General features: G+C 35.3%; 2 protein-coding genes across 4 annotated transcripts in view; both read right to left on the bottom strand.

Moving 5' to 3' along the window:
• The window catches only part of LOC121415132 (S phase cyclin A-associated protein in the endoplasmic reticulum-like), a 64,956-nt gene extending 60,746 nt beyond the window's left edge, over positions 1–4,210 (bottom strand). The window contains exon 1 of the mRNA XM_041608255.1: positions 3,866–4,210. Within this exon, the coding sequence (XP_041464189.1) occupies positions 3,866–4,018 (153 nt within the window). The 5' untranslated portion in view covers positions 4,019–4,210. The remainder of the gene's footprint in view (positions 1–3,865) is intronic.
• A 7,145-nt stretch (positions 4,211–11,355) lies between these two features.
• Positions 11,356–14,431, bottom strand: LOC121415131 (zinc finger and BTB domain-containing protein 24-like). Of its 3 annotated transcripts, none has more exons than XM_041608252.1 (2): positions 14,332–14,431; positions 11,356–13,320 (listed from the first exon to the last, which is right to left on the bottom strand). In XM_041608252.1, exon 2 carries the CDS (start codon positions 13,276–13,278, stop codon positions 11,926–11,928), a length of 1,353 nt encoding a protein of 450 aa, XP_041464186.1. In that variant the 5' UTR covers positions 13,279–13,320; positions 14,332–14,431; the 3' UTR covers positions 11,356–11,925. The 3 variants fall into 3 exon arrangements, with proteins under 3 accessions (XP_041464186.1, XP_041464188.1, XP_041464187.1); XM_041608254.1 differs by lacking the exon at positions 14,332–14,431 and adding an exon at positions 14,261–14,325; XM_041608253.1 differs by lacking the exon at positions 14,332–14,431 and adding an exon at positions 13,905–14,065.
• Positions 14,432–18,780: the final 4,349 nt, after the last annotated feature.

Below are 18,780 nucleotides of genomic sequence, written 5' to 3'. Positions count from 1 at the left end.
TTTTAAAGGACAAGTCCACCCCAACACAAAATTAAGTTTAATAAAAAGAGAAAAATCCAACAAACACAACACTGAAAATTTCATCAAAATCGGATGTAAAACATGAAAGGTATATTTTATATTTTCGCTTAATTTCACAAAAAACAGATACTTGCATTTTCTGGTCGGTATGCAAATGAGAAGACTGATGATGTCATCCACTCACTATGTCTTTTGCATTTTATTATGTGAAATATGAATTTTTCCTATTTTCTCCTCATTCTCATGTCTAATACAAAGTTTTATTCCTCCATGAACACATGTAATTAGCATTGTTTAATAATATATATGGTTCTTTCAAGTTGGCCCTTATTGTCAAATCTGTATAAAATGAAATATTGTATAATTAAAACAATAAAAACAAAAGAAATAGTGAGGGACATCATCGACTGTCTCATTTGCGTATTACTGAGTTGTACTGTTATGTGAAAAATAAGCAAAATTTAAAATGCCACAACTTTCTTCTTTTACATGAAATTTTCAGCATTATGCTAGTATGATTTTTCTTTATTTATTCAAATCAACATTTATCGGGGTTGGACTTGACCTTTAAAAGAAAGCTGTTAAAGATAATAATTATAACTCTAAAGTTTATTTGGCAAATTGACATAATCCTGGCCTTCTATTAGATACAACTGAACTTTTAAGGATACAAGGTAAAATTCTTCCATGTTTTAATGTAGACTCAATGTGGGACTTTCATGAAAAACCCATTCATTTAATAATAGAATCCTGAGAAGTTTTTTTTACCTCAAAAGACCCTTAACCTTCACCTTGTGACATGATATATAATTAACTTGAAAATTAATAAACCTAAGAAAAGTTTTTGATGTTGATACCACAGTACAGTCAAAGTTCATTGACCAGAACTTAAACCTGAAACTCCTGCACAATGATCAGTGATAGTTGAATACCTATATGAACTCTCAAAGTTTTGCCTTATCAGAAACTTGATGAGATCCAATGATGATAATACAACATGGCCAAATCTTGGCGATCGTAAAAAACCTAAGACCTTGATCATATGACCTGAAACTTGAACTTTATGATTAATGATAATGATTATGTCGATTGGACTTTATTATAAATTGAAAATGGCCCGAGGGAGTATTTTTACATTAACAAGCATATGGATGTTGAGCACCCTAACATTAGGGGAAATGAAACGAAAATCAGAAGTTTTTATCAACTTTGTATTTTTTTGAGAAAAATCAGCTGTTACCATGGCAACGGGGGGGGGGGGGGGGGGGGGGGGGTGCATTCATATTTATATTAAATGCAAGTCTTACCAAGGCAACAGTAATTATTTTCTTTCAAATGAACTCATGCAGACCACTTACCGTATGTTTTGTTCAATATTAAACGAATGGTTCAAAATTTACGCAAGTAGATTGTGATTTTTATGGTATTTTCCATTATTATCTCCCCCATATTATTCGGTTGCCATGGCAATGGCTTAAGATGGTATTTATACATTTAGCAACAAGCATATATAGATATAGCATCTTGTAATTAGAGGAAATGAAAGAAAATTCAGATTCTGTAATATTTTCTATCAAATGGATACTTTTCTGAGAAAAATAAGCTGTTACCATGGCAACGGCCAATTTGCAATATTCCTATTTATCTTTAAATTCAAACATTGTCAAGGCAACATCAATTCCTATCATTCCAATAAACTCCTGCAGAATACTTACTGTAGTTTTTGTTCTAAATGATTTGGAAAAAACCCAACGCATGTAGATTAGGTCGCTTTTATTGTATTTCTCGCCACTATCTTTTTACCATGTTATTCCTTTTTTACCAAATAAGGTATTATTTGGTTGCCATGGCAACGTAATGAGAGTGTATTTATACATTTAGCAAAAATCACTCCTATGTTTTTTAACACCGTAAACGCATGGAAAATGAAACAAACAAAAAACAGATTCTACAACTATAAATCAAATTTTTTACTTTTCTGGAAGAAAAATGAGCCGTTACCATGGCAACGGGCCAGTTGGAACTATTTTGATGATCTTAAATATTTCTTAATTTCATTTGTATTTAATCGGAACCTTGATTTCAATCTATTTGCTAATTTTTATCATGTTTATCTACCATTTACAGGGGTACACATGCTATTTTTGAGAAATTAATCCGTTGCCATGGCAACGGTCAAAGACGGCATTTATAAATTTGGCAACAAGCAGATTCATGTTCAGCACCCTCAAAATAGGGGAAATAGCACAAAAAATCAGATTCTACAGAAAATTTTTGGTAACCTTTAATATTATGACGAGGAGCTGTGTACTAATATGGATCGTTTGTTGAATTCTCTTTGTTTGTTTTAATAAAATAAGAGCATTTTTCGTGATCTTCACGTAGATGCCTCTTGATCAGCGTTGATATCAACTTTTGCCTAAAGAGGGCGCGCGATATTATTCACCAAGCCGGTAGGCACTTAAGAACCAAGTTTGAAAGGATACTCGTAAAATTATGTCACTCTCGCCGATGAATATTCATTAGATCGTGGTCGTGCGTGTTCAATACACACCGAGTGCATGCATGCAGAGAGTTTGTATTGAACACGCACGACCAGGATCTAATGAATATTCATCGCGAGAGTGACATAATTTTACGAGTGTCCTTTCAAACTTGGTTCTTAAGTGCCTACCGTACCTTTGTTTACGGTGTTGCAAGCTAGCTGCATTCTAGGCGATCAGCATTATTTTCTTGCTCGTTCAATCCACTTTCATCATCATCTTGTCAAAAGATGGCGTACTTTACCAATAAGTATATACATGAGATGCAACCTGTTGATTTTTGGTACAATTTCCTATAATACGCGCTGACGACTTGAATTGAGAATGTTCGATACGAAAAATTGCTTTTCGATTGTTGTTTGCGTACTTTCCACCGCAGTATTAAGGACGGATCGAACGGAGTATCCTGGTTGAGACTTGGAGGTAAGCGATAAAAACAGTTTTATAAATAATTTCCAATTCATTTTTTTTTAAAAAACTAAAACTATTGAAAAGAAATCATTAGTGGAGAAATACTGAAACGTTTGGCGTTTTTTATTCCCTCACATTCGTGTGATGAATGAAAACATCAAAGTCCACTATGAAACCACATGCGTTGTGCGAGGTTAGTATTACTAACCTCGCATGTTGTGTGAGTGGGCCAGGGCCTATTTTTTTTTTTAAGCGAGAGAAAAGAAATGTTTAAATTTCGCATTTTCGGAATCGAAGAATCATCAAGAAATCAAGGAGTATAGTGAGTGATTGTATTACCGACCGGCCTTGTATTACCGAACGCACGCATCATATGCGTCAGAAAATAATCAAATACGCTCAAACCTTTGCAACTTCCTTCCAAAGGGAAATTATAATAGAAAAATGATGAAAAATTATCAAAAACACAATTTTGAAGTCTTTATATCCTCAAAACAATAAAATATGGTCAAAATAGCTCATCAGTGACTTTGTTGTTTTCCCAACTTTTCCCATAGAAAACACACGTTCGGTAATACGATACCTTTTCAAGTGACCAAAATATTTCACTTGCGAAGAGGGGTCCGATTGGAAGCTGATGTCGTAAAAATGAAAAACAATTTCAGCAAAATTTCTGCATATTTACATTTTGTAGGGCCTAGGTATTTGTGTATTTATGGTGAAAGTTTGGTAAATTTTAATTTTTTTTTATTGGAATAATGTGTTTGATATGATCAAATTCATGAAAAGTGTTCGGTAATACGATCCACTACCATACCACAAGGGAAAAAACGTTGATATCCCCTGGGGCATCAAGTACAATTAGGGGAATTATGCCCATTTTTTCATACCTTAAAATTTTTCGACCGCACTCCAGAATCCCGGCCAGTCAATGACCCGTTGGTCTTGGTGTTGGATGCGTCGTGCCCGCCGTTTACGGACGAAACGGACCGATGGTTTTGCCTACTGTTCCCCGACGACCGCCGCCTCCGAGAGTCGTTCATTTTCCGCTGAAATTTGTTAACCAAATAGTGTTTCTTGGAAGGATGTTTGGGTTCACAGCAGCACTATAATTCTGGAGAATTCATCACAGCTGTCTGATTTCTTTTAAAATCATTGCACATGATTTAATTCACCATCTGAAGGATGATTCTCGAGAGGCAGTCTCGATTTTTGGTGTTTACTAGTTTGCGTTTTGCAATGACGCAGAGGGCGTTTTCAATTTGAGAATTTTGGAGGGGATCGATATTATCATGGGGAGGGGGTTGGAGGGGGGCTGTCGAAATAAATTTACTGGTTTTCAAAAACTTCAAAACAATATAAAACAAAAAAATCACGATATCATATACATAATCAAAGTAAAAGGTAACAATATGAAAATAAAATAAGGTAAACAAAACAAATAGAAAAAAGCAGCTCATAGCACAAGATTGAAGCCCGGCTTGCTAAAACATAAACAAAGGGAAAGAAAAAATCGACTGAACAATCGAAATAATGCTTTTGTTATTTCTAATATGAATATTTCTAATTTATATTTAGATAAGTTCCTTAAATCTCTTCTATCAGAAACCAAAAAAAGAGTATTCGTAGTTCGATGAACAGTGAACACTGACCTGCCCAATGACCGGCACAATGCCAGAAAAAAGCAGACTGAATTATTCCTATTACTTTGTCTTTGTACGCATTTTATTTTTTTTTTTTTTTTTTTTTTTAGTAATCTTTTATTCTCTTCTCTCATAAAACACAATTGAACATAGTAAAATATAACGTTCATTACAAAGTTTGATTTAAACTTACAAATATTATGGTTACATTTGACAATTCTTAACAAAAATGAGTTTAAACAATGTCATAAATAAATTCTAAATCAATTCAATTTGTTGTAAGTGTCTGATGTACATTCTTTTCTCTTACATTTTATATATACATAATTAATACATATGTTAATTGAAGTGAAAAAAAAGTACAGCCTAAAATCAAATTATTCACCATTTATCACAAAGAAAACTCTGTAAAGAAACCTGTAAGTTTATTAAAATATGGGATTTATGAGAGAAGAATTACTATTGATAATCTTCAGACCTTCCCGCACACTCACATCCCACCCCCATCACACTCAAAACCGATTCACGCACAAACACCCCTGCCCACACACCCTTACACACACACACACCCTTACACACACACACACCCTTACACACACCCTCACACACACATACCTCCACCAGATCAAATGCATTTCATCTGTCCGCATAAGTGTTAAGGCAGCTGTCATGAAAATAAGTGCATATCATGCATTAATTAAAAACAAAAACAAATGGATTCCGAGTGCCTCGTCATCGTGAAGTGTGAAAGTTGTCCCACTTCCTCAGGTGACCGGATAATTTTCCACGTGCCTCTGCTATTCTTTTTTCCTCCTTTTCATTTTCCAATATCTTTTTCCTTATCTCTTGAGGGGTTGGGGGTCTTCTTTTAGCCTTACTATGCTCAAAGATCATAAATTTAATTAGAAAGATAATATGATTTAGTAATTGTTCCTTCCCTATATCAAAAACCTTAACTCCAATATGAATATCCTTCCAATTAACATTTTCTATTTGACGTAATTTAAATAAACAACCACAGTCTTTCCATAAAGTTTTTATGTATTCGCAGGTGAAGAATATGTGCTCATATGTCTCTTCACATTTGCCACAGAACGAACATAGATTATGTGTTGATAATTTAAATCTAAACAAATATTTTTTAGTATATACAAGTTCATACAGCAATTTAAATTGAAACTCCCTTAACTTGCTATTTAAGGTAGCTACCCTAGGTCTTAAAAATATTGTATCAGTATCTTTTTCAGAAAAGTCATATATTCTTTCAATGTTTTTAACAGCGCATGACCTCTTATATGTGATTATATACGATTATGTGACCTCGTCATTATAATGTTTAATCATTTCAGTCTTCTTCTTCTTCTTTTTTTCATTTTTATTCTTGTTTGATGCATGACTAATTAGGGTCAGTATCTAAATAGGCCTTTTAATGTCTTTAGGACTTAGATTTAGACTTAGGTTTATTTATTTCCGTTCAACAAAATAATATAAATCGAAGTACATGCATGTAACAGTTCAAGTACATGTTCAAAATAATACAAAAACATACAGTTCAGTGACACTTCATAAAAGATATTGAATTATCATAACCTCTATATACAAGAGACGGAGGGAAACAAGCTTAAAATAAGTATAATCAACAAAATACCAAAATAAAGCGAATAAGCGACAAATATATATATAGAAAGTAAATGAGATCATAATTACAATTATAACAATGATAATAATGATGGATTTAAAATAGTTATAATGAAATTATAATAAGAGAGGAAAAGGGAGACAAGGAAAGAGGGAGGGAGAGAAGGAAGTTGAAAAGGAACATGACAGGTCCACAGGTCATAGCATTCGGTAGCCTCATTTAGAATGAATATTTGACAATTTTTTTGAAACTGTATAAAGATTAGATTTAAATGCTTTTAGTTACATTATTATGTTAGCTTGACTTGTTGGTGTGGAGTATTGACGAATTAGCATCTTTTTAAGTTTGCGCTTGTAATGCTTGGATAATTCCAACACATGTACACGGGTCCAAAAAAAGACGAAAGCGTTTTTTGCTAATAGTACGGGTTGGAGTCACTGATCTTTCCACTAGTGGAGAGATCAGTGGCTGAGGTAGGTGCACTGTTATGTTGTCTCGTTAATTGGGAAATCATGAAAGGAGGAGTTGACAGAACATCATCCTCAAAGTATATAGGTCCTAGGTGTACATGAAAGAAAAAATACTAATTCAACGCATAAAGTCGTCTTGCTAATCAACTAATCCAGACTAAGAGTATGAAATCGTGCTTTTACTATGTTTATTTTATCCCCCTTTTCTGGTATATATATATATATATATATATATATATATATATATCAATGATAAAAAAGTTCTCTTAAAATATTACATTTTCCTTCTTTCCCATAAATATTTGAAAAGTTATAAGAATTTTATAACATTTTTTTTTACTTGTGACGTCATATACGAGCAGCTTCGCAATAATAAGAATCAATTATCTTTTTATAAAAACAAGAAGAAAAATTATATTATTGTACCTTCAGTACATCAAAGGATGAATAATTTCACCCCGCTCCTGAAATAAAAAAAAAGTCATGATGAACCATTCAAAAATAAAATTTATGCATTGTTTTATTGCATTACATATAGCAGAAAGCAAAAACTTAAAATTCTTAAAACCAAATGATTTTGTTAATCTTCAATGAACTCAGTTCCTCAAACCTTCACCAATTTTTAAAATATTCATTTTGGTATTTTTACACCAATTTTTTTTGTCAGGGTAAACTTCCCCTTAAAAATATTCCGTTCTCTCTTTCTCCGACACCTGCAATGGGAGGTATACACCTTGAAAATATATAACATGTGCAGTCTGGATTCAAATTATAGATTTTATTTATGAGGGGAAGGTGAAAGGCAAGTTCGATTTAAAAGGGTAGGGGTGTATATACGGCCCCAGTCTGAAACCACACCCTTAAGAACTGAAGTTGCTATGAATTGAGGGACTTAAATGCGATGTCCACCCCAGAAAATGTTGATTTGAATAAATAGAGAAAAATCAAGCAAACATAACGCTGAAAATTTCATCAAAATCGGATGTAAAATAAAAAAAAGTTATGGCATTTTGAAGTTTCGCATTTTTTCACAAAACATGTGATATGCACAACTCAGTGACATACAAATGAGTCAGTCGATTATGTCTATCACTCTCTATTTCTTTTTTTTTTAATTATACAATATTTCATTTTTTACATATATTCGACAATAAGAACCAACTTGACTGAACCATATTAAACCATCCAAATTCCACATGATCAGGGAGGATTGCTGTTTCCCTTGACAATGGGGAGAAAATTAGAATAATTCATATTTCATATTATAAAATACAAAATAAATAGTGAGTGGATGACGTCATCAGTCTCCTCATTTGCATACCGACCTGGATGTGCATAACTGTTTTGTGAAATTAAGCGAAACTTAAAAATGTCATAACTTTGTTTATTTCACATCCGATTTGGTGAAATTTTCAATGTTATGTGCTTGGTGGATTTGTTTCTTTTTATTCAAATCTACTTTTTGTTGACTCAGGTGGACTGGTCCTTTAAGAACTGAAGTTGCTATGAATTTAGGGGCTTCAAGGGGAAGTTCACAAGTAAGAAAAGTTTGTTGTGAAAATAGAAATAATATAAAAGAAAACATTGAAGGTTTGAGGAAAATTCAATAAAGATTTAAGGTTACTAGAATTTGAATTTCGGATTTGTGACGTCATTTACGAGCCCCATATATTACATAAGTTATGTAATATAAATTTAAATTTTTTTATGGTTCGTGATGACTTACTTTATTTTTTAGGAACACGTAAGAAATGATTCACCTATTGGTAAACTGAATGTACAGTAAAAACCACTTACAATTTTTGAGAAAATGAAATTTCCTTGATTGTTTTTTTACCATACGATAAGCAGGAAAGCTGCTCCCATAATGACGTCACAAATAAAATAATCAAAATTCATAGAAGTTTTTCATTCTTTAATAGATTTTTCTCAAACCTGTAATATTCTTCAATATATTTTCCGCTATTTTTTTTTCAAATTCACTTTTTGTATGGGTCGCCTTTCCCTTTAAGAACTACATGTAGATGGCACACTAAGAGAGGAAATTTGTGTGATCTTCATTTAATTTGTTGAATACTGAAGGGCGGGTATAAAAACCCAAGTAAAACAGGAAATCATTCAATTTTCACCAAAAAAACCGTAAAAATCAGAGTTATAATAAAAATACTTATAGGGAAACGGTACTAACATCACACTTGAGACGGAAACAAAAAGATATTTTGTGTAAGTATATATGCAGTTCACAAAATGCTTGAAAGCACTTTTATTCAAATTCAGAACCATAAATTGTTCACAAGGAGGGTTAAAAACATGGGTAGTTAATTGTGAACGTCTACTTACGCTGCAGTCACATTTCTCTTACGGCGGCCGTACGGCGAGTCGAAAACAGCCGTTATATTCATTTTTATTCAAACCACTTGTATATGAAGCTGGTTCGAAAAACGTTCAAACGGCTGTTTTCGACTTGCCGTACGGCCGCCGTAGGGGGAAATATGACCCCGCCATACATCATTCTAAAATAAGTCTGAATATAATTCAGAGCACTCAGCTCATATGCATGCACTTTAAAAACTGTTCATTTGGATAGGATTCCAAGTGCTTGTACACTCCTTTATGATTATGAATACTGAAAGAGGTATATCAACCCATTCTGTAATAACCTTGTAAGAAATACCCAGCAAGTTCATACAAAAGTTTAAATACAACACACCTCTATCAAAATACTTTTTAAAGAGTATATGTATCTCAGAACTAACAATTTAAGAAAAGCAAACACGTATTCCATTATTTTTTTCTGGACAAAATTAAATTTTCATCAAAATATCTTAATAAACATGTAACATCTATAACATTTTTATGGTTTCAATACAGACTAATATCATTAATCTTCTCATTCTATAGTACCAGCTCCAACTGAATCTCAACAACTAAAATAAAACAACAAGTATTCCCAGAAATGAAATGTGTGAAGCTCAGATCATGTAGTTATTACACAAAATGCTTTTGAGGAGGGGGCCGGGAAGAGAGAGAGAGAGAGAGGGGGGGGGGGGGTTCTGCTCCCACTGATAACCTAAATAAACCAAGAATGTCTTCGATCTAAGCAGGATAAAAAAAAATTAAGTCAGTGGAATGCACCTATCAATCCAATCAAAATTGTATGAACATATGAATTTTTGAAAGGTGTTTTTCTGTGAATGATGAAACTGAAAATATGTGAACATTTTTTTTCCTTCTTTTCTTTTTTTACATTCAGTCCAGAGCCAAACATTTATTAGATCAGAAAATGAAAATACATGTATTTGTAATTTTCATATCTGACAAAAGAAAAGTGGGGTATAGTCATTGGCGGCAGATCAGAGGATAATCTTTTGTGTTTGGGGGGACACCTATTGTTGCGTCCCCCCAAACACAAAAGATAATCCTCTGCTCCGCCGCCAATGGGAATAGTGACACCACAACCAATTCAATTCACCATACAAAATCAGTCTCACTATTTTCAGGGAAATATTTAATGATAATTTTTTAATACTGTCTTTGTTTTAATTCATCCGAAATTGATGAAATTTCCACCATTATACTTGTCAAAATTTACGCTTCCTATATAATTCGAATCAATTTGATCTCAGAGTGAAGTCCACATGTACTCCTATTGCCAGCTGGTGGTTGCTCGTATGTTGTTACCCGCTATGAAATCAATTTGAATATTTAAATGATTTTCAAATATGTAATTAAATTGCATGTATACATGTATGTGCCTTCTGACAATTGGAATTGCTTACAGTGAGCTTCTCCTGTCCCCATCTTACAAAGAGTTGTGATTGATCCAATCAAATCAACCACAACTATGGAAAGCCAGCAATGTCAACATCTAAAATACATGTTTGTTCAAAATATTTTTGAGATATCATGTATATTCATGCATTCATTGTTTTCTTGACAATTCGGTATGCTTCTCTCTGTTTTCAAATGACATTTTGCAAATTTCCTAAAGAAAAAATTATGACATTGATGGATTTCCATATACTTGAGGTTGGGCGGATCAATCGTAACTCTTTGTAAGACGGGGCCCAGATGGTCATTAAAGTGTGATGAATCTTACTGTATAAACATCACATTATTGAGATCATATTATTGATCAATGCATGCTTTTTTCCCCCATTTTATGTACAAGTATCATTCCAAATGAAATAAAAGTACAAATGTGAAATGAAAATCAATAAATTGTGAAATATGTACATAGTACAATTTCAGTCTGGAATGTTTGAAAGTTCAAAAAAAAAATTGCTGAACAAATTTAACGCTGATCACATTTTTTCTCCTACTGTACATACATGTTTAAAAAAAATGTTGATTTCAATAAATAGAGAAAATCAAACAAGTACATGTACACCTGTACAACACTGAAAATTTCATCAAAATCGGATGTGAGATATGAATGTTATGACATTTCAAAGTTTTGCTTATTTTTCACAAAACAGTGATACAGTGTATGCCCAACTAAGTCGCTCAGTGATATGCAAATGAGAAAGTTGATGATATCCCTTACTCACTATTTCTCTCATTGTTTGAATGATACAATATTTCAATTTTTACCGATGTGACAATAAGAACAAACTTGACTGAACCATGACATGTTAAAACAATGGTACATGTACATGTAATACTACATACTCAGGGAGGAACAAAATTTTGTTTCACAGGACAAAGAGGCGAAAATATGAATGTTTCACCTTTCATATAATAAAATATAAAAGAAATAGGAGTGGTGTGAAGTCATCAGTCAACTAATTTGCATACTGACCAAGATGTGCATATAACTATTACTAGAAATTTAGCGAAACTGTACAATGTCATAACTTTCTTATTTTACATCCGATTTAGATGAAATTTTCAGTGGTATGCTTGTTGGATTTTTCTCTTTTTATTCAAATCAACTCTTTGTTGGGTTGGACTTGTCCTTTAATTTGGAAGTAATAGACAAATTCATTAGTACCCACAAAGACTAAAACATCTTTCATTGCATACATGTTTATGCAACTTGACAAAGCTTTTCATTTTCAATAGTCACTGCATCAATGATGTAAATTTCCGAATAACCCAAGGTGGGAATTGATGGTTTTCAGGTGACAACTTGGACTTTTTATCTTTAAATGCTTCCTTTTAAGGCACATGGGAAATATCACACAGCATAAATGTAGTTATTCTTGGATTTCTTGACCTGAAACTACTTCTCCAGCCACGATGTCCAAGTACTGCACAACAGGGATCTGTGAAAGCACAATAGTCTTAGCTGCTTCATCATGCTCAGCCATAGTGACCTGAACAGACTGCAGATCAGTATTAGGGTCATGGATCTGAATCTCCTGGGCATGCATCTGCAGCTGCGGCTGGTACTGGACGATCGTCTCCTCCACCAGTTGTGGTTCACTGTTCTGGAGCTGGATCAGCTGCCAGGCAACATCAGGTTGCACATGGGTCTGTTTATGGTCCTCGAGGTCTATTTCGGCCTTGAACATCTTCCCACAGTTCTCACACATATAAGGGCAGTCCTTCCAATGGCCAAACTTGTGCTTTTCGATGTATCTTTTGTTGGGCGTGGTAAAAGGGCAGTGGGAACAGGAGTACAGTGGACGGGAATCCTTTTGGTGGACCTCTAGTATATGCCGCTTGATATTGGTTTTCCAATGGGTCTTGAAGGTACACTCAGGGCACTGGAAGACATCCCTAGACATGGCATGGATCCCTTCATGGCGGCGTAAAATCTTTTTGGTTTTGTACGATTTGCCACAAATATGACAAGAGTAGGGTCTCTCTTCCGAATGGACAACCATATGCTCTATGATAGCTCTGCGATCATGGCAAATTTTCCCACACTCTTCACACTTATAAACCTGCGGATGAGTAGGAGGGCATCCTTTTCTTGTATGCTTCAACAGGGCCTTGTACGAATCAAATACGGTCTCGCAGACATCGCACACGCGACTGTTGGGATCCTTGTAGTGACTCTCAAGGTGAGATTTGAATTCTTCGGAAGACTTTGTCGTAAAGTTACACATCTTGCAAGTCTTATTTTTCCTCCTTGGCTTTTTATTGCCCTCGTCCTTTTTCTTTGCTTTCTTACGCTTCTTGTTTTTCTTGGATCGTCTGTTTTCTTTGTTGGTTCCACCCTGCATCAGTTTGGTCTCTTCACCAGCCGCTTGCAGAAGCACGTCACTGTTGGTCTGTAGCATCTGCAAGATCTCTTTCTCGATATGTTTGCTCTCGGCTACCTGCCTGGCAAACACTAAATCAGCACTTTCCCCCGCAGCCTCCTCCTTGCTTCCGCTGTCTTCCTCCTCTGTGAACTGTACCTCGGTGTCAGCCACGGTGCTCGGTTCGTTGGGGTCGAGTTTCATCAGACCCTCCACATCTCCTGGATGCACACTGTTCATGTGGGATGCAACCACAGTCTTGTGAGTGGACGAAAAGTCATTGCACAGCTTACAGCAGTACACTTCCACCATGTACACAGCCAGATGCTTTTTGAGGTTCAACCACTGGGTTTCATCCATCTTGGAATCTGGTCATCGATCAATACCAAAGAAAGAAACCACCTGAAAAAAAAAGAATAAAAAGTTTTAATTCAGTGAGACAAAACTGTGGCAGTGTGGGCATGCATGCTCAGGCATATCAAAAACACAAATTCGATAGGCCTATGTATAATAGAAGTTATCTGAGCTATTAAGCCGTTATGTAATTAGCAATAGTCATGTTACGAGGTGCTTTTCCCTTTCTTTGATAATCTAGATCATGCAGACAGAAACTTTGAGTAGGCCTAGAACTAGGACCCTAGAAGAATATTCTGATTGAAAAAAGAAGACCTCCAATTTTTGTCAATGGAAGATTAAATATGAGCTTGGATAGAGAGCTGATATCTTAAAAGAAATTAATCTCTGCAAAAAATGTACAAGTTACATTTTGTAAGTACATTTTGGTGGAAGCTTGAAATTAAAAAAAAATATTGTTTGAATGAAAATGAATTTATCATGTGAAAAGTGTTCAGTATAAATTCACTAATTATGGTACAAACAAACCTAAAGTTCCTCTTGAAAAAAAAAAGAATGTATCTGCCAAAGGCAAAATTATAATGCCTAAAAAAATCCCTAAGAAAAAGTTTGTGAGCAAGGAAGCTAAATACATGTATACGGCAGGCATCGTCATGATTGATTGCAAAGGTAAACTAAGGGCCCATAATATACATCCATGGCATGCCATCGCCATCGGACTGCGATCTCAATCAATGCAAATGCACGCGATCACACAGACACAGTAGTCAGTACAAAGCACCGGTGCACAAGAATGCACAGTGCACAACATGCGACACTGCACTGCAGTGTCGCCGACACGAGCACACCGCATTCAAATACTGCCATCATTTTCGCATCGAACAACTGTAACACGTATTCGTCATGCAATAGGTACAATGGTATTATCCTGACAAAAGTATTGATCTCTCGTAATTGTACATAAGATATTAATGCCAATAAAATATACCATAATCGTCGATCCACATACATGGGGAACCATAGCAGACGCTTTTCTGTATTTTTGAACAAATTACTCACCAGAAATCGCTGCTACTCTGTCGCAAAAATAGCATGTAGCTTCGCCGTCCATTCACTTTTCGGAGGAAGCTCCTCAAAAAAGCGCATGCGCAGCTGTAGGCTTCGCGCTATTCGCTGATTCAGCATTTCGTCACACATTCCCCTTATAGTCGTCAGACCAAAACCACGGATCAGCGAAGTTGTATGCTGCTATAAATTCATTTTTCTTTTTCATTTTTCATCTTTTTTCAGTATTTACTCTACTATAAATATTTTCGCTTTAAAAAAAAATGATAATGTTGATATGGTTCCGATCGATTTGACATAAATTTGCACCTGCGGAATTTAAATCAAGTTCCACGAGGAATTGGATAGAGCGCCCCCTGCTTACGTTTGAGAGACATAGGGAATACAATTTTTTTGTACTCCTGAGACGCCCTCGAAATGCACCTCGAGTGGGCTTGTCAGGATAACGTACTAATACAGGGCAGGAGAGGTGGTCTTGCACAATTTCCTGGGAACTTTTCTTTCCTTTCTTTCTTTTACGTTTCAAACTGACATAATTTGAACAAAGAAATAATCATATTTTGAAAAAAAAAGAAAAGCATATTTATAAGGCAACAATAGTCAAAACTGACTAGTTTGCCTATTCAAAATAACAACAACAACAACATTCTTCTCAAGATCAATGTATGAAAGTGTGGGGATCTGGAGGAGGCCAGGCGCTTATCCAGCATCAAATCCTACGAAACATTTCATGGGCCAATGTCTGGGGACAATAGTGGCATGGGTCCATGCACATATAGGCGGATGCAGAGGAGGGCCCAGCTATATAGGGGGCCGGTAGGGGGCTCGATCGCCCCCTCCCCTATTGGCAGAGCAAAAAAGGAGAATGGGGGGATTAAAGGGGAGAAAGAAGAAAAGGGGAAGAGAGAGAAGAAAAAGAAAGGGAAAATAAGAGGAGAAAGTTGAATGAATAAAATAAGATGAAGTTATATGACTTCGATCTTTCCGTCACTATATAAAAGTTTTGCTCGCGCTTCGAGCTCGCATACGGATGATACATATCTTGCTCAAAAAACTTAAGAATATCAAGTTTTGAAGTCAATATACAAAGAACAGGGGCGGATCCAGGATTTTGAAATAGGGGGGGCGCCAGCGGCGAGGGAGCGAAGCGACCGAGTGGGGGGAGGGTGTGGGAGGGGGATACCCCCCTCCCACGGCAAGGACTTTTTCAAAAAATCATGTCCAAAAGTCGTATTTTGAGAGCACCTTTAGAAGAAAAATGCACACTTAAATCACTGTAACTTCATGAATAAAAGACACATACTGACTCATTTAGGAGCTGGTTTCCAGTCACACACCGTATAAGCGGTCATTCAAAACATACATTTGGCAAAGGCTCTTCACTTGCTTGCATCGTGTGATTGAAACGTCAAATTTAAATTATACGAAACTGAGACTTGTAATAGATAAGTTCCGAATAATCCATTCTGTTTATTGTCATTTGTGTATTTACATTGTGTGTTTCAAACGAGAATTGTTTAGTCGTATGGCAACATGCATAAAATTTGGTTCTTTTTTCCCCAAAATGCACAGTAAATTGTTACAAACTACAGAAAAAACGACATCATCTTCTGGTAATCAACCTTTTCCCTCGTATTATTTTCAAATCATCTTCAATAATCCAGTCATTCTGCACAACCTCAAAGTAATATAATGCTTCTTAAGGGGATTCTCATCATTTTTATTGCTTACGTTCAAAGTCTCTCATCGCGTTGCCATCTTAACTTATGACCAGCCAGGATGAAATTGTATTTATATTCATTTTAACATAAGATAATGTTTACGAAGCACTTGTTAAAACTATACCACAAATAATTAAATAAGGTCAATGATAAAATGCTAGAAAATACATGTAAGGAGCTTTGATATCCAGTCCATAATTGTATAAGTTATAACTATCAGTGGCAGAAAATGTAAAATAAACCGAGGCTCGTCTTCGGTATACAGAGTTCAGAAGGCATTTTGTAAGCTTTTCATTTATGAAATTACAACTTGTTTAGACCATGAATTCATATAGGCTTCCAATTTGATGTTTTTTCTACATGTTGAATCAATGTATACTAGCTTTCCAACCAACAAAGTAAATGTTGTAAACTGTATTGATTGCCTTCTGTTGGGCAAAGCTATTCCTGCCAAGTTTGAGCTCAATCATGACTTTTATTTTTTTAAGATGAAAATATGGAAAGTTTATTTATGCAAGACAAACGAAGAACAGACGAAATAGTGGAATTTAATTACTCACACTATAATATATAAGGGATATACTTTTAAAGCTCTGCACTATATAGATCCCGTTTGCTGCCTGTGCAAGTCTCGAGGTTCTGTGGGCATAGCCACAAAATATAAGCTCCTTGATAATTCGTTGGAATGATTGCTTCGGCGAAACTTAGTTGGGGCGCCCTGGATAATATGCCTCTGAATCTACCAGAAAGTGTAAAAGTTAGTTTACATTAAATACAAATATGTCTGACCTATACATTTCAGTGAAAACGTACATGACCAAGGCAGAATGATAATGCTGCGCACGTGGCGCCCGATATAGGGCTTCATCTTTGAGTGAAGAATAATCTCGGGGATAGACATTATCATTCGCATCGTTGACACTTTCTCTCGCGATCTGTTACTTACAATTTACATGTATTTGCCATAAAGACGGACAAACGCATGTTACAAAAAACACAAAATTTCGGGAAAAAATGATATCCAATCCAACATCTTCACACTGGTCACTGCACTGCAACTCCCGATTACAAGTGGTGCAACTTTCCAACCAATCGACTTGCGCGCCCTGGAATTCCGGAATTTACATATTGCAATACAGTATGACAGAGGTGCATTTGTGCGAACACAAAGGCCATGAGCGTAAGTTAAAATATAGTTTTGACTAGATCTAGCCCTTGAAATTGACTACATTGTACCAATCCAGTAAATATAACCATCCAAAAAAAAAATAAATAAAAAATCCGGCGAAAATAGGGGGGGCGCGCGCCCGGGGCGCCCCCCTCTGGATCCGCCACTGAAGAATATATCAACTCAGACATCGAGCTTTCATTATTTTGTTTGATTTATAAATTAATTTATAAATGAGCCCATACATGTTTCCTATCCCACCACTAGGCAATTTAAAAAACTGTTTTTAATTGGTCTGAATATTATTTGAGCTCGCGCTGCGAGCTCGCATTATTTGATTTTTCATGTATTCCAAAATATCTCTCTTTAGGTCTGATGCGCGCTCGCATTTTGATTGAGTTATGAGCACCTAATTTATTTAATTCTATAACAAAACTTCTTAAATCCACTTTTCGTGACAGTTAATCAAAATTTTCGGTTAGTAATTTGCGCTCGCGGCATCAACGTATATTATTGACCCATGAATATTCATATAAAATTCTTTTAAGCCCGGTTTTAAAAAACCGGGGCTTAAAATGTCAAGTTTTCAGGCCTTAACAAATTTCGCACGCTCCGAGTTAGGCTCGTTAGATTAATGAATAAAATAACATTTTTTTTATGAATTCCTATAATAATTAAAGTGTCACTTTTCAAAATGGAATATCGACAAGTTTCAGGGGCGGATCCAGCTTTCGCCAATAGGGGGGCCGAAAAAATATTTTCATCAACATTTTTCTCGATTGGCCACTATAATCTGATTTTTTTTTTTTGGGGGGGGATTCAGGGGGTATTCCTAACTAAAGACTGAAGTCTTAATTATATGTTAGTTTTTATTGTTATGAACAAGATAATGTATCTCATGTGGTCTTAATATATAATGCGAGCGCGAAGGGCGAGCTAAAATTCTTTGATACTTTATGTCCTTAGAGCTGAAGATTCTGAGCAGTTTTTATAATCATGAACAAAGATAAGTATGCAACTACAGAATGCGAGCGCGAAGCGCGAGCCGAAATTTTATTGTAGTAACGTGAACAGGGACTCAATTCGGACTGTTTTTTGTGATTAATAAAGAGGATACAAGTATCACCAATTAAATAATGAGAGTGCGAAGCGCGAGTTCAAAATTTTTTATATTCCAACCTGAAAACTGGACACTAAGCGCGTTTTTATTTAAATAAACAAGCTGTGTGTCTCAAACAGTTAAATGCGAGCGCGAAGCACGAGCTTAATTCTTTGATACACTGACATAATAAAGAAGCATTTTGACAAATTTTGGAAAGAATTTCCAAACAGGATAGGTATCTCACAAATCAAACAATGCGAGCGCGCAGCGCGAGCTGAAAATTTTGATATAACAATTTGTGTAAATCAAACAAAATAATGAAAGCTTGATGTGTGAGCTAAAATATTGTGTGCAAATTGATTTAAGAACTGGATATATGAAGTGTCATTGAATCCTCTTAAATGTGATTTATTACACAGGCAATGCGAGCGCGAAGCGCGAGCGAAAATTTT

This window comes from Lytechinus variegatus, chromosome 5 (assembly GCF_018143015.1).
Source record: "Lytechinus variegatus isolate NC3 chromosome 5, Lvar_3.0, whole genome shotgun sequence".
NCBI lineage: Eukaryota > Metazoa > Echinodermata > Echinoidea > Temnopleuroida > Toxopneustidae > Lytechinus > Lytechinus variegatus.
The sequence above is the reverse complement of the archived record's forward strand: the minus strand, read 5'-3'. Positions and strand labels throughout refer to the sequence as shown.

Bases quoted from the DNA above. Each gene is read 5' to 3' on its own strand.
- LOC121415131 (XM_041608252.1), bottom strand. From the start codon at position 13,278: ATGGATGAAACCCAGTGGTTGAACCTCAAAAAGCATCTGGCTGTGTAC.